The sequence below is a fragment of the Lepidochelys kempii genome, chromosome 8, assembly GCF_965140265.1.
Source record: "Lepidochelys kempii isolate rLepKem1 chromosome 8, rLepKem1.hap2, whole genome shotgun sequence".
NCBI lineage: Eukaryota > Metazoa > Chordata > Testudines > Cheloniidae > Lepidochelys > Lepidochelys kempii.
Window position 1 is genome coordinate 105,403,178 of NC_133263.1, and position 25,384 is coordinate 105,428,561.

Sequence of the window (25,384 nt, forward strand, 5' to 3'; positions counted from 1 at the left end):
CGCCCTGTTAGTCTGCGTCCGCCGAGAGAACAGGGGGACTTGTGGTGCCTTAGAGATACGTCCGACGGGGCGAGCTGCCGCCCACGGAAGCTGAGGCTCCAGTAAAGGGGTCGGTCCCTAAGGTGCCCCAAGGGAAGGTCTCCCGGCGGCCGAGTGAAAACCAGGCTTCGTGCTCCGGGGGCGGGAGGAGCCCGAGAGGGACCGGGGCGGGAGGCGGACAAGCGGCTCCGCTCGGGCGGACAGAGGGGACCGCAGCGAAGCCCCAGCGGGAAGACGCGGCGGCAGGACAGCCGCCCGCCCTCGCTCGCCCCGCACTCTCAACCCACGGTGGGGCCCGCCGCGACACGCCCGCCGGCCCCGCCCGCGCCGGCCCCCGCTGCCGCGACCTGCCCCGCGTGTCCCCGGGGCCCCAGCCTTCTCCCCGCCGAGCCCCGCCTGCCGAATTCGGGCCCGGCTCGGCAGCCGGCTCCCCTCCCACAAGGCTCTGCTCGCACACACATCTGCATACGGGCTGCCGCGGCCCCGCCCCTCCGATCGGGCCCCTCCCCCTGCCGGCCCGGGCCCGGCTCTTCAGCGCTATGGGGGATTAATCCGGGGGGGCTGTGCCCACTGAGCCAGGGCAGCGGGGAGATCTCAGCGAGGCCGGGGCTCCCTGCCCCACTCCTGGCACCGTCATGGGGGGCAGCTTCTCACCCCCCAACAGCATCTGGGGGTCAGCTGGGGGCATGACCCAGACCCCAGCGCCTGTCCCCATGCCCCCCTACAGGAGCACGCCCTGCAGCTGGGGCGGGCCTGGCACCCAAGGGGTTACAGCTGCTGGGGGCGGGGGGCACAGGTTTGAATCCCCCCCCACCCCAGGCTGCAGGGGCAGCAACCACAGAAGATCAGGGTTGGAAGGGACCTCAGGAGGTCATCTAGTCCAACCCCCTGCTCAAAGCAGGACCAATCCCCAATTTTTGGCCCAGATCCCTAAATGGCCCCCTCAAGGATTGAACTCACAACCCTGGGTTTAGCAGGCCAATGCTCAAACCACTGAGCTACCCCTCCCCAATTCACTATCTCCCCTCCCCGCGGACTAGGGAGAGGGTCACTCCCCAACTCAGCTCCCCCCAGCTCCCTGCACCCCAAGCCTGCCCTGCTGCCCCCCCACCCCGCCGAGGGCTGTGTGTGGACAGTCCCCTCCCGCCCCCCCCGGCCCCCGCAGGCCTGAGCTGGTTCCTTGAGGCAGGGGCTCCAGCACGGTGAGTCCCCGGCAGGCTAGCGGCTGGCTCCTCGCGGCACCCAAGGGATCCCGGCTGGTGGGGGCGGGGTGGGGACAGCTCCTCCTTTGTCCCAGGCATCACCGCCACTGGGAGCAGAACCCGGGCAGGGGGTTTGGGGGCAGGTGCCGGAGGCAGCAGGTTTCCCCCACCCTGCCCAGCTCTGTGTCAGGCTAGCCCCAGCCCCAGCCCGGTTTCCATGGTGCCGTAAAGGGCCTGGCGCGTGTTTCACCCCCCACCCCCTGCCAGAGATAAGGAGGCAGCTGCTGGAGTGACCTCTGTCCCCACCCTGGCCAGGCTGGGCAGTGGTGTGAACGGGGGCCCTGCACCCCACTCCTCATGGCCTTTGGACTCCGGAGTCACTGGGAGCAAAGGGCTCAGCCGGGGGGAGGGAGGGCGCTGAGGATGGGCAACACCCAGTGCCAACCCCAGGCTTGAAAAAGATCAGAAAAACAGGGCCAGGGTAGCAGGGGCTGCGGGTCGGGAGTGATGGGCACCGGCAGAGCTATGGGGGTGCCCAGGGCTGGGAAAGTGGGGGGCTGCGGGTCAGGAGTGAGGGGCACCGGCAGAGCTATGGGGGTGCCCAGGGTTGGGAAAGCGGGGGGCTGCAGCTCGGGAGTGAGGGGCACCGGCAGAGCTATGGGGGTGCCCAGGGCTGGGAAAGCGGGGGGCTGCGGGTCAGGAGTGAGGGGCACCGGCAGAGCTATGGGGGTGCCCAGGGCTGGGAAAGCGGGGGGCTGCGGGTCAGGAGTGAGGGGCACCGGCAGAGCTATGGGGGTGCCCAGAGCTGGGATAGCGGGGGGCTGCAGCTCGGGAGTGAGGGGCACCGGCAGAGCTATGGGGGTGCCCAGGGCTGGGAAAGCGGGGGGCTGCGGGTCAGGAGTGTGGGGCACCGGTCATGCCAGCCAAAGTCAGGCCGGCAGAACAGCAGGGGTGCTGGAGGCTGGGAGTGGGGGGCGCGGGCAGAGCTGGGGGGTGCACACAGGGCCCCAGCTCTCACTCAGCAGCTGGAATAACTCGCTCATTAAAGCCAAGGAGTCCCCCCGCCCCGGCCCCACACCTGGCTCCAGAGGTCCTGCACCGGGGCAGCAAGCAGGCGCCTGGGGTGGGGCGCAGAGCCATGTGCTTGTGTCAGGACTCCTCACAGCTTCTCAGCTCTGGGTCTACCTGGCCCGGTGAGGGGGCAGGTCCCGCAGGGGCAGGGCCAGGGAGCCCTGTGGCCTCCTGTGGGGCAGGGTGCAGGGCTGCGTCATTCAGGTGCTGATCGCTCAGCTCCAGGGGGACCTGGTCAGGGGAAAATCAAGGGCCCAATCCTGCCCTGGCCCTGCCCATTGGGCCTAATCCTGCCCCAGTCCTGCTGACCAGTTACCCCTGTGCACAGTGAGTGTAAATGACTCTCTGCGGGGCAATGTGCTGGAGGAGCAGCCCCTTCGACCCAGCATCTGGGGCTGCCACCTCTGAGGTCCCAAAACACCAAGCCCCGCGGGTGCTGCTGAGCCCACAGGCAGGGCTGCTGGCCGCGGGCACTGAACATCCTGACAGTTCCCAGGCCAGCTCCCTGACTAGCACGACACTCCTGTGACCACGTGGGCAGGTGGCAGCCCTGCTGGCATGCCAGGCTCTGGAGCCTCTGATCCCGGCGCTGCCTGGAGCCCCTTCCCCTGAGCCGTGTCCGCACTGGTTCCGCCGGCCGCCCAGCACAGCCACAACTGACACCAGTGCAGGGCGACTGGAGCGTGAGTCATCCCAGTGCGGCTGCCTCAGGGGCTGGATCGCCTCGCTGCCAAGGCCCAGGGCTGCTCCGACCTCTCCCCGCCTCAGCCGATGAGTCAGTGCATGCCAGAGGGCTCCGGCAGGGCTTCCCTGCGGGCACCCAGCCAGGCCTCAGCTCCACGGCCACTTAGCAACCCACACCCCAAACACACATGGCCTGCAGCCGGCCCCTCCTCGCCACAGGGCCTGCACTCAGCTGCTGTGCCCCCCCCCCCCGAGCCATGGCCACAGCAGGGCACGGTGCCCCCCGGAGCCATGGCCACAGCAGGGCATGGTGCCCCCGGAGCCATGGCCACAGCAGGGCTTGCTGCCCCCCCGGAGCCACGGCCACAGCAGGGCACGGTGCCCCCCGGTGCCGTGACCACAGCAGGGCGCGGTGCCCCCGGAGCCACGGCCACAGCAGGGCTTGCTGCCCCCCCGGAGCCATGGCCACAGCAGGGCATGGAATCCCCCCAGCAGATCATACTGCCCCCCCCAGCTAACCCCCACACTGGGGCACTAGGGTCAAGGAAGGCTCCCCTCTACCACAGCGCCTCCTAGCTCTGCACGGCCACGGAAGGGCATCACCTCCCACTGAATCGCCATCACCACGTCATCCTGCTGTGTCCCAGCCAGGTCCTGCCCCAGCCTCACCCTTCTGAGCCTGGGCACTCGCGGCAGGCCCAGCCCCCCGGCTGCAGCCTTGGCTGAGACCCCCACCCACATCTCACCCGTGGTCTTTGCCGGCTCCCTCTCGGCTGCCAAGACCCTGGGTGTGAGCAGGAGCAAAGTCCCTGAGCTGGGCCTGCCCTGGCTGGACGCTCCAGAGGTCCCTGGCAAAGAAGCCAGAAATCCAGCAGCGGCCCTGGGCTGAGCTAAAAATCCCCTGGGCCAACCCAGGGGCTCAGCTGCCAGTTCCTAGGGCGCCAAGAATAGACTGTCATGTCCCTGGCGTGGGGCCTGGGAACGAGGAGCGGGACTGGGGCCCCCGCCCTGCCTGCAGGAGACAAGCTGGACCCCCTGGGTGGAGGCCTGCCAGGCAGCCAAGCTCCAGCAGATCCCAAGGCCTGAGCCCAGCACGTCCCGCTGGCCCCCACGGGCTGGCCTGGTCCCTTCCCCATGGAGGCCACTGAGCCCTCGTCCCCCGTCAATGCCTGGCCCAGAGCCCTTGGGCTCAGCGTGCTGGCAGTCGGGTTGTGTAGCACCCTTCTGTCGGGTCACAGGGCCATGTCCCTGCTGCCCCGTGCCCCCTGGACAGGGTGGGCATGCAGGGTAGCACATCCCGGCATTGGCTCCCATGGGCCCCGGAGGAACTGACTGTCCTAGGCAATCCCGGCCTCAGTGTCCCCACCTGGCTGAAGAAGGGAACGCTGTACTGGCTCCCCGGGCTGGGCGGGCCCCTCACCTCTGCCTCTGGTGTCCCTGGGCAGCAGGGCAGAGCGCTGCAGGGAGTGGAAGCAGCCTGCTGCCCTGGCTCTGCCCACCCCGAGGGGTAGCTGCAGGCCAGGTGGAGGTGACTGCACCGAGCGCAGACCCAGAGCCAGCGAGGCAGGGCGTGGGGCGGAAGAGGTGCCAAGGGCTCGTTGAGCTGCACCAGGCCCAGGCTAGGCTGGGCCACGAGCTGGCTGGGGTCCCTGGAGGTCAAGACCCATCAGTGCCACAGGGATGGCTCAGCGCCGGCCTCGGGATCCAGCGCCTTGCACTGACCCTGAGCTGCTGCTGCTACGTGTGATGGGCAGAGAGTGCAGGGAGCTGGGCAGCCTAGACCGACAGATGGGGGGGCCAGTCTGGCCGTGCTGCACTGTGCCCGCTGCTGTTACCCACCCAGCTGGCAGGCATGCTTGCTACCAGCGTTGGGGGACCCCATCTCCGGTGCCACCCCTCTGTGGGCTCTGGCTGGTCTCAGCCTGGCAGCCCTGCCATAGATAGGGAAACTGAGGCACAGAGCAAGAGCACAACTTCCCTGAGGTCCCACAGGGGGCCGGTGGCAGGGCAATGAACCCAGGAGTCTGGACCCCCAGCAGGGGTTACAGTCACAAAGGGGAGCCCACTGTCCTAGGGGCTTTCCCAGGCAGAGCTAGCCCTTGCCCCCACCCTGACTCACCCGGGGATGTGGGGTGCAGGGACATGGGGTGCTGGCCATAGGCCGTCAATGGGCAACTCCCCCCCAGACCCCCTTAGTCTATCTCTGCAGCCCCCTGCTAGCTCAGCCCTGGGCTTTACCCACTGCCAGCTCTGTGGTGCCCCTCACTCCCGACCCGCAGCTCCCTGCTAGCCGAGCCCAGGGCTCCCCCCCAGCTCTGAGGCGTTACTGAAATCAAGACGCTGACTCAGCAATGAGCTCCATGGAGATGTATTGGTCCTGTCTGCAGTGCAGGGCAGCCCCAGGGCCCCAAGTGACCCCCTGAGGCCTTGCCCAGCATGTGCCAGGGCTGGCCCCCTCCTTCGGTGGCCCTGTGACTTGGTGAGAGGCATGGCCCTGGGGCTTGTGGGCATCTAACCCCCGCCCGGGATCATACACACGCTGGAGAGGCAGGGCCTGTGCACAAAGGGGCTGGAAAGCAGCTAGCAACCCAAGCCGGGGCTCCCTCCGGCTCAGGGGGATCCCTGGGCAGCACGCACCCCAGGGTAGACAGGAGGGGGCTTGCCCACCAGGCTGGGCCCTCTGGCTAGTCTGAGCTGCTAGCTAGCCCTTGTTACAGCCCAGGTGTACATTAGAGCAGCCCCTGGGCTGCTGTAGCTGGCCCCGGGCTGCAGGAGGTACTAACCTGACCTTCCCCAGCTCCACCCGAGATCAGGTTCAGACGTGAGGCGTTGTGGGCAGGCTGAGCTTAGCACAATGCCCCGGCGGCTGTGGGGCGCAGCATGGCTGGGACAGCCCCCGTCTCAGCCGTGCCCCCCCCCACGCACGCAGGACAATGGCCTGCCCCCAGCTCTGGCATGTCGGGGGCACAAGACCAGCGGTGTCCTGGGAAGTTCGCTTTGCCCGTCACTCGTCCCAGAGACGCAGGAACAGCCTCTCCCTGCCCCCGGGCAACGCCCGGCGCCCGCCGCTGACTGCCGCCCCCTCACTGGAGGTAGCTGTGGTGCTCCCGGGGCTGGGTGCCCCTGCGGCACTGGTACAGACGGGATGGCGCCCCTCTCCCCTTCCTCAGCGCGTGGCACTTCCAGGCCTCAGTGATGCACTCCACCTGTGGGGGTGACACCAGGTTGCTGCAATGCCGGCCGGTCCCAGCCATGCCAGGGCTGTCCCTGGGCACGCAGCTCGCAGCCGGGCCCAGCCGGACACGGGGACTGGCACCAGGGAGCTTGGGGCCGTGGGGCAGGACAGGGCTGCAAGAGGCACCAAGAAGTGACAGGGACGGAGAGGGCGATAGGGCTGGTGCCTGGCAAAGGGGGATGTGGGGCAGGCCGCAAACATCCCTGCTTCTCCCCAGCAGCAGCTTCCTGACCCCAGTCCCTTGGCATCTCTCACCAGCCTCTCCCCATCCTGGGGACACTGTCCAGACCGACCCCAGGGGCTGGCCCAAGGGCCTGGAGCAGGTCCCATGGGGCTCAGCCCCCGCCCCCAAATGCCTTAGGCTGGCCAGGCCTTCCCAAGGGCCTGATCTCAGCCAGGGGTGACTGAACAGACGGACACAGACACAGATGGGGTGCATGGACAGATGGACACAGACAGACAGATGGACATAGACAGCCAGGGCCGCACAGGCAGACAGACGGACACAGACACAGCTGGGGAGCGTGGACAGCCAGATGGACACAGACAGATGGACACAGAGACAGCCCGGGTCCATGGACAGACGGCCACGGACAGACGGCCACAGCTGGGGACCATGGACAGACAGACAGACACAGACGGACGGACACAGACGGACGGACACAGAGACAGCCAGGGCTCATGGACAGCCAGCTGGACACAGCCAGACAGACACCGAGATAGATGGGGCCAAAGGACAGCCGGACGGACGCAGCCGGACGGACGCAGCCGGCTGGCCCCTCACCGGGATGAGCGGGTCCCTCTGGTTGTGGCTCTCCAGGGCTGCCAGCTCGCGGGGCGAGAGCAGGGGTAGGCGGAGCTCGCGCACCGGCCCTGCTGCCACCTCGGCCACCGGCCGCTCCAGGACGGCCTGGAACAGGAGTGCAGAGTCAGGGGCCGGATCCATGACCCAGAGAGCCGGGGCGGGGAGGAAATGGGGAGCCGGAGGGGGGGGGTGCGATCTGGGGCCTTTGACCCCGGGGTGGCAGGGCCCCCCAGCTCTTTGGCAGCCGGCAGGAGATGGGCTGGGGGTCTCGGCCAGGTTCCCAGGTGATGGGGGCCCATGTCACCAGCCACCACCATCCGCCCTCCTGTGTGCTCGGCCCTGCAGCGACCAGTCCCCCTCAGGCATCCCAAGGGACAGAGCCCTGGCATCTCGCCCCCAGGGCAGACAGGGGAGCACTGAGGGCTGGGCAGGGACTGGCATCACCTGTGCTTGTGCCCCAGAGATTGGGTCCTGGGTGGGGGACACCCCTGGGGCCCTGTGCTCTGCTTCTCCTGGGTGGGCTGGGGTGGGTGGGGGCTGGCAGCCAGGATGCCTGGGTTCTATCCCCAGCTCTGGGAGGCGAGGGGAGGGGAAGGCAGTGGGATCTATAGGGGTGGGGCGGAGGGATCTGGCAGCCAGGACGCCTGGTTCTCCCCCGGCTCTGGGCGGGGAGTGGGGTCTATGGGTTAGAGTCGGGAGAGTTCATTCCCAGCTCTGCCATGCACTCAGTGGGTGACCGGGGACACATCCCACCCCCCGCACGCCAGGGAACAACCCCTGCCAGCCTCCCCGTGGTGGGGGCTGAGAAAGCCCCTGGCTGGGTGAGCCCCAGCTCCTGGCCCTGGGGCTGCCGGCACTCACCGAGCTGACGTGGGCCCATTCCCGCACAGCCCGGATCAGGTCCGGCTCGTCGATGGCCAGCCGGTCGCTCTGCAGCACGACCCCCAGCGCCACGCCCGACAGCTCGTGGAAGCCCCGTGTCTGCACAACCTCCTGAGGTGCCACAAACGGGCCCGGTCACCCCTGGCAGCCTGGCAGCGGGGCTGGCCCCACCTGGCATGGGGCGGGCCCAGAACCCCGCCCCACAACTGCCGGGCATGTACCTGCCGCCCACCCCTCCCGTCGTCCCTGTCCTACTGCCCCCCTGACCCGCCCCCTCTGCCCTGCCCCTGTCCTGCCACCCCTCTGCTCCGCCCCGCCCCATCCTGCCACCCCTCTGATCCGCCCCACCCCCATCCCCCCTCTGCCCTGTCCCATCCCGCCACCCCTCTGCTGCACCCCACCCGAGGGGAGCAGCAGCTCAGACTCATCGACCTTGAGGGCAGAAGGGGCCCTGGGAACCCCCACGTGACCCAGCTCCCCTCGCCCAGCACCCCCTGCGTGACCCAGACCCATTCGCCCAGCACCCCCGCGTGACCCAGACCCATTCGCCCAGCGCCCCCGCGTGACCCAGCTCCCCTCGCCCAGCGCCCCCGCGTGACCCAGCTCCATTCACCCAGCGCCCCCTGCGTGACCCAGCTCCCCTCGCCCAGCGCCCCCGCGTGACCCAGCTCCCCTCGCCCAGCGCCCCCGCGTGACCCAGCTCCATTCGCCCAGCGCCCCCTGCGTGACCCAGCTCCCCTCGCCCAGCGCCCCTGCGTGACCCAGACCCATTCGCCCAGTGCCCCCCTCGTGACCCAGCTCCCCTCGTCCAGCGCCCCCGCGTGACCCAGACCCATTCGCCCAGCGCCCCTGCGTGACCCAGCTCCCCTCGCCCAGCGCCCCCTGCGTGACCCAGCACCCGCTGCCCATGGCCATCTGGGGCATCCTACCCCCCGGGGCCCTGCACTGACAGGGCCAGCCTGGCCTGTGCCCCCCTGCCTGGGGCGACGCCCCTTCTCTTGGCTGCTCAGGGCTGGTTCCACGTGGGGCCCTGGCCGCATGCCTGAGTCTGCCGGCGGGGCGTGGGGCTATTGCCAGAGCTCGGTGGGGGCCGGCCGATGCACAGCGCTGGGGCCCTGGGCCCCCCCTCGCTCCCTGAGTGCCCATACCCGCGTGTGGTCCTCCACGAACACCAGGCAGTGCTGCTGCAGGTCCATCTGTCCGTAGGTCACAGCCGCCTGCAGGGAGAGCACAGACAGACAGCCGGAGTCAGCTGGAGAAGGGGGCATGGCACACCAGGGGGCTGCGGGTCAGGAGTGAGGGGCACCGGCGGAGCCGTGGGGGAGCCCAGGGCTGGGCTAGCGGGGGCTGCGGGTCGGGAGTGAGGGGCACCGGCGGAGCCGTGGGGGAGCCCAGGGCTGGGCTAGCGGGGGGCTGCGGGTCGGGAGTGAGGGGCACCGGCGGAGCCGTGGGGGAGCCCAGGGCTGGGCTAGCGGGGGGCTGCGCGTCGGGAGTGAGGGGCACCGGCGGAGCCGTGGGGGAGCCCAGGGCTGGGCTAGCGGGGGGCTGCGGGTCGGGAGTGAGGGGCACCGGCGGAGCCGTGGGGGAGCCCAGGGCTGGGCTAGGAGGGGGCTGCGCGTCGGGAGTGAGGGGCACCGGCGGAGCGGGGGGTCGGGGGTGTCTGACTAGCCCCTGCTTACAATCGCTCAGTCTCACGAGCTCTAGGATTCGCCACGTCCCCCCACGCAGCCGGTGGAGCCCAGGGCTCGGTGCCCGCTGGGGCATTGTCACCCTGGCGGCCTTCGCTGGGAGGGAAACGGGGCCATGAGCCTCTCGTTGGGAGCGTCACCCTGGGAGCCCCAGGCTCAGCTCGGCTCTGCTGGGGGGCCGCAGGGACACGGGCTCGGGGGTGGCGGGCAGCACCCCCTTGCGCTTCCCAGCAGGGAGGCTGCCCCGCCCCAGGGAGCCTGCGGGTCAGGGCCGCACAAGGGCCGGGCGGTTTTGCAGGGATCCCCACCCCAAAGAGCTCCCAGGATCGCTGCACCCTCAAGGCACTGGGCAAGGGTTGGGGGGGCCCAGCGAGGCTGCTGCTCCGTTGGGGGGCAGAGGGGGCCGTTGCCAGGGCCGGGCACCTGCGACGCAGAGAGTGAGCCGTGGGGCGGGGGGTCCATGACTGGGGCTGGAGCCGTCACCTGTGGGGCACTGCCAACACACACAGGTACAACGTACGCCTGCCACGCACACACAGACACACACACACAGCCGTGCCGTGCACTGTCACAGAGTCCCTGGGCGATGCTCTGGAACTGCTCCCCATGAAGACAGTCAGGACTCTGGGGTAGTCGCCTTTCTGTGAGCAGCCTGTCTTCAGGACACACAGCTCACACAGCTTCCACCTTCCTGGGTCTGACCTCGGAGCATTCAGCATCCTCTGCCCCTCCGTGCGCTTCCCCCCAGCGAGTCCACTCAGGTGGGGCTCCTGGGGAAGCCAGAGGGTCCTGCACCCCAACTCCGCAGTCAGACGTGACTCTCAGCCAGCCAGTAAAACAGAAGGTTTATTAGACGACAGGAACATGGTCTAAAACAGAGCTTGCAGGTGCAGAGAACGGGACCCCTCAGCTGGGTCCATTTTGGGGGGCAGTGAGCCAGACAACCACGTCTGCACTTCACTCCATGTCCCAGCCAGCCCCAAACTGAAACTCCCTCCAGCCCCTCCTCCTCTGGGCTTTGTTCCTTTCCCGGGCCAGGTGGTCACCTGATTCCTTTGTTCTCTAACCCTTTAGCTCTCACCTCCCAGGGGGGAAGGGCCCAGGCCATCAGTTGCCAGGAAACAGGGTGTCGGCCATTCTCTGTGTCCAGACCCCTGCCCACACCTGCCCTCTAGGGCTCTGCAATGATCATACACCCTTACCCCACCACCTAGATACTTAAGAACTGCCTAGGGGAAACTGAGGCACCCCCATACTATTCAGAGGAAACATTAAGAAGAGTCCCACTTCGTCACATCTCTCCCCCCTTCGAGATCGAACTGAGCGGGGTCACTTTAGCCGGTGACCTGGGGAAGTTCGAAGCCACCAACGTTCCCATGGATGCCCCAGCCTTCCTTGGTAGGAGTTACACCAGGCCCTTCCAGTTTCACGCCCTCCCTTAGGTCGGGGGTGGTCGATAGCACTCGCAGGCCGCATGTGGGAAGGTTTATGCAGCCCATGCCCTTTGGCCACCCCAAGAATGTCTCCCCATTGACCATCACCTTCCGCTCCCACTGGGGGTCCGAGGGGCCTGGCCCCAGGAAACTCCACACAGACATATAGGTTGGGACCAGGAGTCCACATCCCCAACCATCTGGCTGACGGAGTCTATGGCCTTGGGATCCAGCAAGGGAGCTAGACACCGGGGCTTTTCCACAGGGTCCCCTTGGTTCAAATCGCCAGCCTGCTCAAAGGCAGTGAGGTGGCATCCACCCCCCCCCCTCCTTAACCAGGGGCAGCAATTTAGTCTCGAGGTTCCCTGCGGAACTGGCCCCCCGGGGTCTATCCCCACTCACCCCGGGGGGGTCCCCTAGGCCTCTCCGCTCCCCCAACGCCAGTTCATGCTGCTGCTGCTTCTGCAGCTCTTTCTCGGGCTCTCGCTGTCTCTCACAGTCCTCTGGCTCTCTAGGACTCAGCTCCAATCCCATCCGTCTCCGATCCACCGATGGGGAACCCGATCGTGAAGACCCCCGTCTGGTCGGGGACAGGAGTCTTGGGGATGCCTGGCTGCCACTCCAGCAGCTCCCAGATCCTGCTGTAGCCCCATTTGGGGTCAGGAATCTGTTCCTTCGAGCGGTCATCCTCCTCCAGCTGCACGATTAACTGTGCTTTGGTGAACTTTCCAACGCTCAACCCTCTCTTTCTGCACAGGGTTACAATGTCCTTCTTAAGGAGACGGTGACAGACCATCACTCCGCTCCTCCCAAGTTGTTGTGGACTCACAGGCCCGTGTGTTCTCAGCTCCCCACGGTTTCCAGGGAGAACCCCTAGTGTGCCAGCCCTTCTCGAGGTCACCACCTCTTTGCCAGGGTCGAGCTGCAGACTCCTCCGCCCCTTGGACTGCTCACTGCAATCCCCAGGGGAACCCGGTTACTGCAAAAGTCCTTCTCTCTCCCCGGGCCAAGCTGCAGGCTCCTCCGCCCCTGAGACTGCTCACTGCAGTCCCCAGGGGGACCCCATTACTGCACAGTCCTTCTCACTGGTCACACACTCCCAGGGGTTAACCGCCCCCCGAAACCGCTCCTCTCCGAGCCTTCAGCAGGCCTGGTCCTCGGCAATCCCCCTTCGTGTTACTGCTCCCCAGTCACTTACTGCAGGAAGTGCCATCCACGGGGTGCAGTACATCCCACCGCTGCCACCAGTTGTCACAGAGTCCCTGGGCGATGCTCTGGAACTGCTCCCCATGAAGACAGTCAGGACTCTGGGGTAGTCGCCTTTCTGTGAGCAGCCTGTCTTCAGGACACACAGCTCACACAGCTTCCACCTTCCTGGGTCTGACCTCGGAGCATTCAGCATCCTCTGCCCCTCCGTGCGCTTCCCCCCAGCGAGTCCACTCAGGTGGGGCTCCTGGGGAAGCCAGAGGGTCCTGCCCCCCAACTTCGCAGTCAGACGTGACTCTCAGCCAGCCAGTAAAACAGAAGGTTTATTAGACGACAGGAACATGGTCTAAAACAGAGCTTGCAGGTGCAGAGAACGGGACCCCTCAGCTGGGTCCATTTTGGGGGGCAGTGAGCCAGACAACCACGTCTGCACTTCACTCCATGTCCCAGCCAGCCCCAAACTGAAACTCCCTCCAGCCCCTCCTCCTCTGGGCTTTGTTCCTTTCCCGGGCCAGGTGGTCACCTGATTCCTTTGTTCTCTAACCCTTTAGCTCTCACCTCCCAGGGGGGAAGGGCCCAGGCCATCAGTTGCCAGGAAACAGGGTGTCGGCCATTCTCTGTGTCCAGACCCCTGCCCACACCTGCCCTCTAGGGCTCTGCAATGATCATACACCCTCACCCCACCACCTAGATACTTAAGAACTGCCTAGGGGAAACTGAGGCACCCCCACACTATTCAGAGGAAACATTAAGAACAGTCCCACTTCGTCACATGCACACAGGGCACCCAGGCCCCGACTCACACACGGCACAGCTATACAACACACAGCACCACAATTCACACGTGGCACCCAGAGCACAGACACCCAGCTCCACAAATCACACACAACCGTGCCGTGCACACGTGGCGCACACTCACACTCACACACACGCACGCACATGCCCTGCCTCGGACGGGATCTCAGCCTGTCCTGTTCTCAGCCGCTCCGAGGGACGGGGCATGAGCCAGGCCACCACGGCAGTCGTGCCCGCCTGGCATTCAGTGGGGCCAGATCCTTGGTTCCTGTGAAGGTCGGTCCCGAAGGATTAACACGGTTTGTAGGGGCGCCAGCAGGGGGCGCCCCACGGCCGGGCTGGAGCATGGAGCTGCTCCCCCAGCCAGCACAGTCGGGAGCAGCCCCAGCGCTCGGTTTCACAGCGTACGCCTGTATCTCACCCCGCGCGGGCCTGTAGGTCGGCGTGTGACCGGTCCGTGCGTACGCCTGTATCTCACCCCGCGCGGGCCTGTAGGTCGGCGTGTGACCGGTCCGTGCGTACGCCTGTATCTCACCCCGCGCGGGCCTGTAGGTCGGCGTGTGACCGGTCCGTGCGTACGCCTGTATCTCACCCCGCGTGTGCCTGTAGGTCGGCGTGAGACAGGTCCGTGCGTACGCCTGTATCTCACCCCGCGTGGGCCTGTAGGTCGGCGTGTGACCGGTCCGTGCGTACGCCTGTATCTCACCCCGCGTGGGCCTGTAGGTCGGCGTGTGACCGGTCCGTGCGTACGCCTGTATCTCACCCCGCGTGTGCCTGTAGGTCGGTATGTGACCGGTCCGTGTGTACGCCTGTATCTCACCCCGCGTGGGCCTGTAGGTCGGCGTGTGACCGGTCGTGCGTACGCCTGTACCTCACCCCGCGTGTGCCTGTAGGTCGGCGTGTGATCGGTCCGTGCGTACGCCTGTATCTCACCCCGCGTGTGCCTGTAGGTCGGCGTTTGACCGGTCCGTGCGTACGCCTGTATCTCACCCCGCGTGGGCCTGTAGGTCGGCGTGTGACCGGTCCGTGCGTACGCCTGTATCTCACCCCGTGCGTCTGGGCACAAACCGCATGGGCGCCTGACTGTGCGTGTACCTCACGGTGTGCGTCTGCTGTGACACACTGTTCGCACAGTTCTTTGGAGGACAAACTGTCCCACCCCGGGGCCCGCTTGTCCTGTCCCTGCTCCGGGGCTGGGTGACCACAGCCCGAGCAAGTATTTCGGTTCTAACACCGCCAGACAAAGGCCTCCCCGCCGCAGGGTAAACAGGAAACACCTGACTTGCCACAGCAGCGATGTCAGCACGGCCGCGAACACACCGGGGGGAGCAGAGCGCCAGGGGCACGGCCGCGAACACACCGGGGGAGCAGAGTGCCAGGGGCCCGGCCGCGAACACACCGGGGGGAGCAGAGCGCCAGGGGCCCGGCACGGCCGCGAACACACCGGGGGGAGCAGAGCGCCAGGGGCCCAGCCGCGAACACGCCGGGGGGAGCAGAGCGCCAGGGGCCCGGCACGGCCGCGAACACACTGGGGGGAGCAGAGCGCCAGGGGCCCGGCCGCGAACACACCGGGGGGAGTAGAGCGCCAGGGACCCGGCCGCGAACACACCGGGGGGAGCAGAGCGCCAGGGGCCCGGCACGGCCGCGAACACACCGGGGGGAGCAGAGCGCCAGGGGCCCGGCCGCGAACACGCCGGGGGGAGCAGAGCGCCAGGGGCCCGGCACGGCCGCGAACACACTGGGGGGAGCAGAGCGCCAGGGGCCCGGCCGCGAACACACCGGGGGGAGTAGAGCGCCAGGGACCCGGCCGCGAACACACCGGGGGGAGCAGAGCGCCAGGGGCCCGGCACGGCCGCGAACACACCGGGGGGAGCAGAGCGCCAGGGGCCCGGCCGCGAACACACCGTGGGGAGCAGAGCGCCAGGGGCCCGGCACGGCCGCAAACACACCAGGGGAGCAGAGCGCCAGGGGCCCGGCCGCGAACACACCGGGGGGAGCAGAGCGCCAGGGGCCCGGCACGGCCGCGAACACACCAGGGGAGCAGAGCGCCAGGGGCCCGGCCGCGAACACACCGGGGGAGCAGAGCGCCAGGGGCCCGGCCGCGAACACACCGGGGGAGCAGAGCGCCAGGGGCCCGGCCGCGAACACACCGGGGGGAGCAGAGCGCCAGGGGCCCGGCACGGCCGCGAACACACCAGGGGAGCAGAGCGCCAGGGGCCCGGCCGCGAACACACCGGGGGAGCAGAGCGCCAGGGGCCCGGCCGCGAACACACCGGGGGGAGCAGAGCGCCAGGGGCCCGGCACGGCCGCGAACACACCGGGGGGAGCAGAGCGCCAGGGGCCCGGCACGGCCGCAAACACACTGGGGGGAGCAGAGCGCCAGGGGCCCGGCCGCGAACACACCGGGGGGAGTAGAGCGCCAGGGACCCGGCCGCGAACACACCGGGGGGAGCAGAGCGCCAGGGGCCCGGCACGGCCGCGAACACACCGGGGGGAGCAGAGCGCCAGGGGCCCGGCCGCGAACACGCCGGGGGGAGTAGAGCGCCAGGGACCCGGCCGCGAACACACCGGGGGGAGCAGAGCGCCAGGGGCCCGGCACGGCCGCGAACACACCGGGGGGAGCAGAGCGCCAGGGGCCCGGCCGCGAACACGCCGGGGGGAGCAGGGCGCCAGGGGCCCGGCACGGCCGCGAACACACTGGGGGGAGCAGAGCGCCAGGGGCCCGGCCGCGAACACACCGGGGGGAGTAGAGCGCCAGGGACCCGGCCGCGAACACACCGGGGGGAGCAGAGCGCCAGGGGCCCGGCACGGCCGCGAACACACCGGGGGGAGCAGAGCGCCAGGGGCCCGGCACGGCCGCGAACACACCGGGGGGAGCAGAGCGCCAGGGGCCCGGCCGCGAACACACCGTGGGGAGCAGAGCGCCAGGGGCCCGGCACGGCCGCAAACACACCAGGGGAGCAGAGCGCCAGGGGCCCGGCCGCGAACACACCGGGGGGAGCAGAGCGCCAGGGGCCCGGCACGGCCGCGAACACACCAGGGGAGCAGAGCGCCAGGGGCCCGGCCGCGAACACACCGGGGGGAGCAGAGCGCCAGGGGCCCAGCCGCGAACACACCGGGGGAGCAGAGCGCCAGGGGCCCGGCCGCGAACACACCGGGGGGAGCAGAGCGCCAGGGGCCCGGCACGGCCACGAACACACCGGGGGGAGCAGAGCGCCAGGGGCCCGGCACGGCCGCGAGCACGCCGGGGGGAGCAGAGCGCCAGGGGCCCGGCCGCAAACACACCGGGGGAGCAGAGCGCCAGGGGCCCGGCACGGCCGCGAACACACCGGGGGGAGCAGAGCGCCAGGGGCCCGGCACGGCCGCGAACACACCGGGGTAGCAGAGCGCCAGGGGCCCGGGCGCGAACACACCGGGGTAGCAGAGCGCCAGGGGCCCGGCCGCGAACACACCGGGGGGAGCAGAGCGCCAGGGGCCCGGCACGGCCACGAACACACCGGGGGGAGCAGAGCGCCAGGGGCCCGGCACGGCCGCGAGCATGCCGGGGGGAGCAGAGCGCCAGGGGCCCAGCTGCAAACACACCGGGGGGAGCAGAGCGCCAGGGGCCCGGCACGGCCGCAAACACACCGGGGGAGCAGAGCGCCAGGGGCCCGGCCGCAAACACACCGGGGGAGCAGAGCGCCAGGGGCCCGGCCTGACCGCAAACACACCGGGGGGAGCAGAGCGCCAGGGGCCCGGCCGCGAACACGCCGGGGGGAGCAGAGCGCCAGGGGCCCGGCCGCAAACACACCGGGGGGAGCAGAGCGCCAGGGGCCCGGCACGGCCGCGAACACGCCGGGGGGAGCAGAGCGCCAGGGGCCCGGCCGCAAACACACCGGGGGAGCAGAGCGCCAGGGGCCCGGCCGCGAACACACCGGGGGGAGCAGAGCGCCAGGGGCCCGGCCATGAACACACCGGGGGGAGCAGAGCGCCAGGGGCCCGGCACGGCCGCAAACACACCGGGGGAGCAGAGCGCCAGGGGCCCGGCCGCAAACACACCGGGGAAGCAGAGCGCCAGGGGCCCGGCACGGCCACGAACACACCGGGGGGAGCAGAGCGCCAGGGGCCCGGCACATCCGCGAACACACCGGGGGAGCAGAGCACCAGGGGCCCGGTGTGATGAAGTGGGACTCTTCTTAATGTTTCCTCTGAATAGTATGGGGGTGCCTCAGTTTCCCCTAGGCAGTTCTTAAGTATCTAGGTGGTGGGGTAAGGGTGTATGATCATTGCAGAGCCCTAGAGGGCCCGTGTGTGCAGGAGTCTGGACACAGAGAATGGCCGACACCCTGTTTCCTGGCAACTGATGGCCTGGGCCCTTCCCCCCTGCAAGGTGAGAGCTAAAGGGTTGGAGAACAAAGGAATCAGGTGACCTCCTGGCCCGGGAAAGGGACAAAGCCCAGAGGAGGGGGGGCTGGAGGGAGTTTCAGTTTGGGGCTGGCTGGGACATGGAGTGAAGTGCAGACGTGGTTGTCTGGCTCACTGCCCCCCAAAATGGACCCAGCTGAGGGGTCCCGTTCTCTGCACCTGCAAGCTCTGTTTTAGACCATGTTCCTGTCGTCTAATAAACCTTCTGTGTTACTGGCTGGCTGAGAGTCCCGTCTGACTGCGAAGTTGGGGTGCAGGGCCCTCTGGCTTCCCCAGGACCCCACCTGAGTGGACTCGCTGGGGGAAGCACACGGAGGGGCAGAGGATGCTGAATGCTCCGAGGTCAGACCCAGGAAGGTGGAAGCTGGGTGAGCTGTGTGTCCTGAAGACAGACTGCTCACAGAAAGGCCACTACCCCAGAGTCCTGACTGGCTTCATGGGGAGCAGTTCCAGAGCATCGCCCAGGGACTCCGTGACACCCGGCACGGCCGCGAACACGCCGGGGGGAGCAGAGCGCCAGGGGCCCGGCCGCAAACACACCGGGGGGAGCAGAGCACCAGGGGCCCGGCACGGCCGCGAACACACCGGGGGAGCAGAGCACCAGGGGCCCGGCACGGCCGCGAACACACCGGGGGGAGCAGAGCGCCAGGGGCCCGGCACGGCCGCGAACACGCCGGGGGGAGCAGAGCGCCAGGGGCCCGGCCGCGAAGACACCTGCCACAGTCCCCCAACAATGGCATGACCGTTAACCCCCTCCGTCTGGGCCCAGCACCTCCTGCCCCTCCCACCCTGGCACTCCCTGACCCACGGTGCAGCCCTAACCTCACCCCACCCGCAGCTTCCAAACCCCTCCCCTGCCCCCACCAGCCTCTCGGCGATGCCCAGCGCCCCTCAGCAAACAGCTCTGCAGCCCAGACACCCTGATCCCAAAGCCGAGGGCAGGCGCCCAGCAAGAACCATCGTGCCCAGCAGACCCCACCCGCCTCTGCCTAGCTGACAGGCTGGGGTGCCCGGCTGCCCTGTAACGGAGGGTGGGTGCTGACTGTATGGTGGTGATGCTCCTACCCTGCCAGCCCTGCCCGGGGCAGGGAGGGGGCTCCGTGCCACTGAGGTGTGGTCAGGTGCCCTGGCACCAAGCCTGGGGTTATTTGTGTGCCGCGCCATCACAGGTAATGCCGCAGTGCCAGGGAATGTCTGCAGCCAAACCCGGGGAAATGGGCACCCGTGCCATCCATCGGGGAGGCACTGGAGTCTGGGTGAGTACCGCCAAACCCGGCCTGACACGCATGGCTGGTGAGGGCCAGCTGGCCGGGCTCTCACCTGGGTGCCCATCACCACAGCATCTGGGTGTCATGAGGTGGACACTAGCTGAACAGTAAGGACAGCAGGTAAAGGTACCTGGGCCCACACGTTCGAGGGAGACCAGGCCCTGGGCGCTCTGGGCAGGGGCACTGTCCAGACGGATCCAGCTTCACTGAGTGAAATCCCTTCCAGCTGCAAAATCGGTCCTAGCAGCCAGCGACGCCCAAAGAGTGACTCCAGGGAGCCAGGCCTGGCTGGGGGGTGTCACGGAGTCCCCGGGCGATGCTCTGGGACTGCTCCCTACGAAGCCAGGCAGGACTCTGGGGAGGTCTCCCCGCTGGGAGCAGCCTGTCTGCAGGACACAAAGCTCACCCGGCTCCACCTTCCTGGGTCTGACCCCGGAGCATTCAGCATCCTCTGCCCCCTGTGCACTTCCCCCAGCGAGTCCACCCAGGCAGGGTCCTGGGGAAGCCAGAGGGTCCTGCCCCACAACTCCGCAGTCAGACGTGACTCTCAGCCAGCCAGTAACACAGAAAGTTTATTAGACGACAGGGACATGGTCTAAAACAGAGCTTGTAGGTGCAGAGAACAGGACCCCTCAGCTGGGTCCATTTTGGGGGGCAGTGAGCCAGACAACCACATCTGCTCTTCACTCCATGTCCCCAGCCAGCCTCAAACTGCAATTCTCCCCAGCCCCTCCTCCTCTGGGCTTTCCCCTTTCCCAGGCCAGGAGGGCACCTGATTGCTTTGTTCTCCAACCCTTTAGCTCTCACCTTGCAGGGGGAAGGGTCCAGGCCATCAGTTGCCAGGAAACAGGGTGTCGGCCATTTATGTACCCTGGCCCTGTGCTCTGCAACAATTGCACCCCCTTATCCCACTACCTAGAGACTTAAGAACTGCCTAGGGGAAACTGAGGCACCCCTACAGTATTCAAAGGAAACATTAAGAACAGTCCCACTTCGTCACAGGGGGCACCCCACAGCAGCTGCATTAGCTGCAGTCTCAGACAGGGTGGCTCTTCCGAGCACCCCACAGCGAAATGCCCCCCATCTGGGTGCAGACCCGATCTGGGCTCCACGGCTTGACAGGGAGACACAGCAGCCCCTGCCACAGATCACCCCACAGCTGCTGGCACTGCTGGAAAGAGGGAATTCCTGGGCGGCTGGCTCTGTCCCAGGCCAGACGATCCCTCACCCTGCTCTGTGGGGGGTATTGGGGGCCGTGCCCAGGGCAGAGGTGGCCCATAGACCTGTCTGGTCCCAGCCCCATCTCTACCCTGGGACCTTCGGGGCTGTTCTCCCCCCATGTAGCTGAGACCTTTGCAGTCCGCACACCCTCTCCCGCCAGGAGCCACCCACCCATGGGGCAGCGCGGAGCTGGGGGGAGGGGCTGCTCCACAACTGAGTGACAGAGTCGAGGTCAGGGACCTCAGTGGGGTCACTAAGCCAGGCTAAGCCCTGCACCCCCAGGGACGGGAATGGGTGCCGTACAGGGTCCGCCCCCCACCCCCAGCCAGCTGCAGAGGGCGAGAGCAGCTCTCCCCTGCATTGGTGGCAAGGTCTGGTGGGAGGGGTCTGTGCACATCGCAGCCGAACCTGCCCTGGAAGGGGAGCCAGGGGAACCCCCCTGCGGGCGGCTCCTCCCCCCGCCAGACGGATTGTTCCACGCACCAGGGCCCAACCGTCACTTTCCAGGGCACCTGATGCCGGTTTCCCCTCCTGCTTCTTTCCGCCGAGCAGCGCTTCACGTGGTGCCAGCCGCCCGCCCGCGCCAGGGAAACCCTGCTGAGACAGGCCTGCCCCAGCCGCATGACAGCAACCACAGAGCCGGGCGCCGGGGGGAAGCTGCCAGCGGAGAGAACAACGAGTGCAAAGGCTTCCGCTAGGGCCTGTTCAGGGAGGGCTCCTATCCGGGTCTGACAGCACCAGGACTCCGTTGGCTACCAGGCACCCAGCCCGGCTCAGACCCACTGAGGCATGCGGCACAGAAACGCCAGCTCCTCCACTGAGTGGTAGCAGGCGCCCGGGGCCTGGTGGCTTCCCAGTGCAGGAGAAATGTGTGACGCAGAGTCAGGGTCTATTCGAAGTGCAATTGGCTTGTTTACCCACCTGCACCTGGCCTGGACCAGAGCAGGTCTCAACCAGCACGCGGGGAAATCCCAGCTCCCAGGGAGCAGCCACCTCAAGCCTTGACTCTAATCAGAGCCCAAGGCAGAGAGCAACGCTGCCGTGGCTTGCTCAGCTGCCTCTGCACAGAACCAGGGCCTCATCCCGCAGCTTGTCTGCCCAAGACTGAGCACTTGCTCGTGCGCTTGGCAGACTGTGTATCAGCGCCCCCCGGTAACGCCTGCCATGACCATACACACAACAAGAGCCCACGTGGAATGTGCTGGCCTCAGAAACTTCAGAAGGCAACATCCTAAGGACAGGGGGCAGCTGTAGCTGAAGAGATCGATCATTGGTCCAGCCAGCCCAGGAGCAGCTCCCCAACAGCGGCCAATTCTGGCCACACAAATGCGCCTCGTTCCTAGGTGACGCTCGAGCAGGGGAGTGTTTCTCTTGGCTCAGTTCATGCCCTGAGCACCAGCAGCTCCTGGCAGGCTGAACTCTGAGCCATGCTTCAGGCAACAATCCCTTCAATTTTAATTGGCCTGAGTGAGGGGCACCCACAGAGCTGGGCTGGGAGCCCAGGCTGGAAGAGCAGGAGGCTGCGGGTCGGGAGCGAGGGGCACGGGCAGAGCTGGGGGTGGGGAGCCCAGGCTGGAAGACCAGGGGGGCTGAGGGTCGGGAGTGAGGGGCACGGGCAGAGCTGGGGGAGGGGAGCCCAGGCTGGAAGAGCAGGGGGGCTGAGGGTCGGGAGTGAGGGGCACGGGCAGAGCTGGGGGAGGGGAGCCCAGGCTGGAAGAGCAGGGGGGCTGAGGGTCGGGAGCGAGGGGCACGGGCAGAGCTGGGGGAGGGGAGCCCAGGCTGGAAGAGCAGGGGGCTGCGGGTCGGGAGCGAGGGGCACGGGCAGAGCTGGGGAGACCCACGAGCCGGGTGCGGTGCGGCTCTGTGCACGGCTCTGCCGCAGCCCCGGCGCAATGGATTGAATTCAGCTCCCAGCGTCAGACAAGCGGCAAGCCAGGCTCTGTGGCCGGCGAACAGTGGGGCCTAAGGGGTGGTCCCTCGAGGCAGGTGGAGGGCTGCGCTATCAGCCTGATGCCATGCTCCGGCTACCAGCCTGAGGCCCGGGCAGGGGGCAGGCTGACACAGACCCACAGCAGGGCGGCTCAGCTGCCGGCCTTCGCTCCAATCTGCCACGGTGCCCCCTGTGCCCAGCCAGGCGCCCGCTGCCACCAATGGGGGTGCAGCAGGGCAGCTGGTCCAGCAGGGCCAGGGCAGGACTCGGGGAAAGGAAGAAAGGAGCTAGGCAAAGCCAGTTTCCAAGGGCTCCCTAAGGAGCCATCGGGGGAGCAGAGCCTTCTTCATGGGAGTGCAGCTCAGCCACTGGCCCTCTGGCCTGCCTGTGGTGCCCGGTGCCCAGGCCAGAGCAGGCCAGCGGGACACCGTCAGCCTGTCTGCTCTGTGAGCCGACAGGGTCATTTGGGCAACACAGGGGGTCCGATCTCCAGGCCCAGAGCCAGGCCCAGGCCTATGGTACTGCCAGGCAGCTCTGGAGCACAGAGTCCTGCGTGTCTGTGTCTCGCGGGCACGCTGGTCATGTCCAGCCCTCCTCAGTCAGCGGGACGGGCAGGGGGGAATGATGCCTGCGAGGGGTAGTTCTCACCCAGGTAGTGCCGGGCAACAGAGCCCCTTCTGGGGTGGTGCAGCTCGGCTGGGAACCAATGGCTACATTATCAGGGATCCACCAGTCTGCCAGCGTCAGCGAGGGGAGAATCAGGCCCTTTGAGCGACTCCTGATTGCACCAGCACAGGCCCCGTGGCTATTGGGAGCAGCGTTTCGGTGGAACAGAAACCCCGGCGTCAGCATGTTGCCCGGGGCCTCCTCCTCGCCGCCAACCCTGCTCTGAGCCACTCTCTGAATCAATCAGCGACCGAGAGCAGCTTGCAGACCAAGGGGGAAAATCTCCCTGCACCATGGAAAGCTGCCACCCTCCCCTCCCCAGTTCTGCCCTCACAGACCTGGTGCCCTTGCTGACTCTCCTCCGGCAAAGCCAGGGCTTCCTGCCAGCTCCCAGCTGAGAGCAGGGCCCCCTGCACCGGGTACTGTACAGAGGGACAGACAGCCCCTGCCCCACAGAGCTCCTCAACCCGGAGTGGGAAGGGAAACTGAGACATGGGGAGGGGGAACGAAGTGACCAAGTTCCCCCAGCAGGCCAGTGGGAGATCCAGGAATAGGAGGAGCCAGGTCTCTGGAGAGCCAGCCCAGTGCTCTACTCACTGGGCATCACTGCCTCTCTGTCAGTGCCTGCTCTCAGCCCTCCCCCGCCCTGCAGAGGCAACCTCAGCTCTGGTGGGGGAGCCGGAAGCAGCCCAGGTGGAGGGGTGCATCTCCCAGGAGGCCATGGCATCGCCAGCCTGCTCCGAAGCAGGTCTCTGGAGATTGGCTGCAAGGAGCGGCTTTGTGCCTCAAGAAGAAAAGGAGGACTTGTGGCACCTTAGAGACTACCCAATTTATTAGAGCATGAGCTTTCGTGAGCTACAGCTCACTTCATCATCACTGCATCCGATGAAGTGAGCTGTAGCTCACGAAAGCTTATGCTCTAATAAATTGGTTAGTCTCTAAGGTGCCACAAGTACTCCTTTTCTTTTTGCGAATACAGACTAACACGGCTGTTACTCTGAAACCTGTCTTTGTGCCTCAGTTTCCCCTCCTCGCTCAGCTGGCTCCTGTGGCCAGACAGAGCAGGGAATGCCCAGCCAAGCAGGGTGGGGAACACCCCACTGCCACCAGAGGGCTTTATTCAGGGCCTGATCCTGCCAGGTCTTGAACAGCTCCCCCCTGGTGCTCAGTGGCTCAGAGGACCTGGCCGGACATGTTGAGGTTTCTTTGGCCAAAGGGTGACACTGGTGGGTTGCTCCTGGCTCAGCCTGGACGTGATCAACCTGCCATGGGGCCTGCCAGCCCTCGGTGTCAAACATGGGGGTTGACGTGCCCCCGTTTTGACCTTGGGAACGTTCCACATCACCTGCCCCGGACTCACAGCCCCCCTGCACAGGGGTCCAGGGATGAGAGGCTCAGCTCCCTCCCCTGGGGGGCAATGACCCCCCCAAAAGGTGGGATCCCCGGCCCTGAGTCCCAGCAGCAATACAGAGGCTGGAGCAGCTCCTCCCGTCCCCCCTTGCCCAGCAGCAAGAGCCCTCTCCTCCCACACCTGCCAGCGTCTGGCACTGCTCCCTGGGACTCCCCTGGCCCTTGGCACCACCTCTCCTGTCCCATCTGCTGCTGAGCCCCCAGGCCCTGCTGGGACACTCGCCGAGAGCGGCGCTCACCTCCCAGGGCAGCCCCAGCGTCCCCAGCCAGACACTCGCCGAGAGCGGCGCTCACCTCCCAGGGCAGGCCCAGCGTCCCCAGCCAGACACTCGCCGAGAGCGGCGCTCACCTCCCAGGGCAGCCCCAGCGGGGCCCAGCCAGACACTCGCCGAGAGCGGCGCTCACCTCCCAGGGCAGCCCCAGCGTCCCCAGCCAGACACTCGCCGAGAGCGGCGCTCACCTCCCAGGGCAGCCCCAGCGTCCCCTGCCAGACACTCGCCGAGAGCGGCGCTCACCTCCCAGGGCAGCCCCAGCGGGGCCCAGCCAGACACTCGCCGAGAGCGGCGCTCACCTCCCAGGGCAGCCCCAGCGTCCCCAGCCAGACACTCGCCGAGAGCGGCGCTCACCTCCCAGGGCAGCCCCAGCGTCCCCAGCCAGACACTCGCCGAGAGCGGCGCTCACCTCCCATGGCAGCCCCAGCGTCCCCTGCCAGACACTCGCCGAGAGCGGCGCTCACCTCCCAGGGCAGCCCCAGCGTCCCCAGCCAGACACTCGCCGAGAGCGGCGCTCACCTCCCAGGGCAGCCCCAGCGTCCCCAGCCAGACACTCGCCGAGCGGCGCTCACCTCCCAGGGCAGGCCCAGCGTCCCCAGCCAGACACTCGCCGAGAGCGGCGCTCACCTCCCAGGGCAGGCCCAGCGTCCCCAGCCAGACACTCGCCGAGAGCGGCGCTCACCTCCCAGGGCAGCCCCAGCGGGGCCCAGCCAGACACTCGCCGAGAGCGGCGCTCACCTCCCAGGGCAGCCCCAGCGGGGCCCAGCCAGACACTCGCCGAGAGCGGCGCTCACCTCCCAGGGCAGCCCCAGCGTCCCCAGCCAGACACTCGCCGAGCGGCGCTCACCTCCCAGGGCAGCCCCAGCGTCCCCCACCTCCCAGGGCAGGCCCAGCGTCCCCAGCCAGACACTCGCCGAGAGCGGCGCTCACCTCCCAGGGCAGCCCCAGCGTCCCCAGCCAGACACTCGCCGAGAGCGGCGCTCACCTCCCAGGGCAGCCCCAGCGTCCCCAGCCAGACACTCGCCGAGAGCGGCGCTCACCTCCCAGGGCAGCCCCAGCGTCCCCAGCCAGACACTCGCCGAGCGGCGCTCACCTCCCAGGGCAGCCCCAGCGTCCCCCACCTCCCAGGGCAGCCCCAGCGTCCCCAGCCAGACACTCGCCGAGAGCGGCGCT

At 67.7% G+C, this 25,384-nt stretch overlaps 1 protein-coding gene across 3 annotated transcripts in view; it reads right to left on the reverse strand.

The window, feature by feature from the left end:
- Positions 1 to 5,348: 5,348 nt before the first annotated feature.
- BTBD19 (BTB domain containing 19) overlaps positions 5,349 to 25,384 on the reverse strand; it is an 84,317-nt gene continuing 64,281 nt past the window's right edge. For 2 of the 3 annotated variants that reach the window (XM_073357917.1, XM_073357916.1), the window contains 4 exons: positions 9,067 to 9,135; positions 7,898 to 8,029; positions 7,016 to 7,141; positions 5,349 to 6,202 (listed from right to left, as the gene is read on the reverse strand). In XM_073357917.1, the coding sequence (XP_073214018.1) occupies positions 6,080 to 6,202; positions 7,016 to 7,141; positions 7,898 to 8,029; positions 9,067 to 9,135 (450 nt within the window). In that variant the 3' untranslated portion in view covers positions 5,349 to 6,079. The remainder of the gene's footprint in view (positions 6,203 to 7,015; positions 7,142 to 7,897; positions 8,030 to 9,066; positions 9,136 to 25,384) is intronic. The other variant, XM_073357920.1, reaches the window with a different exon arrangement.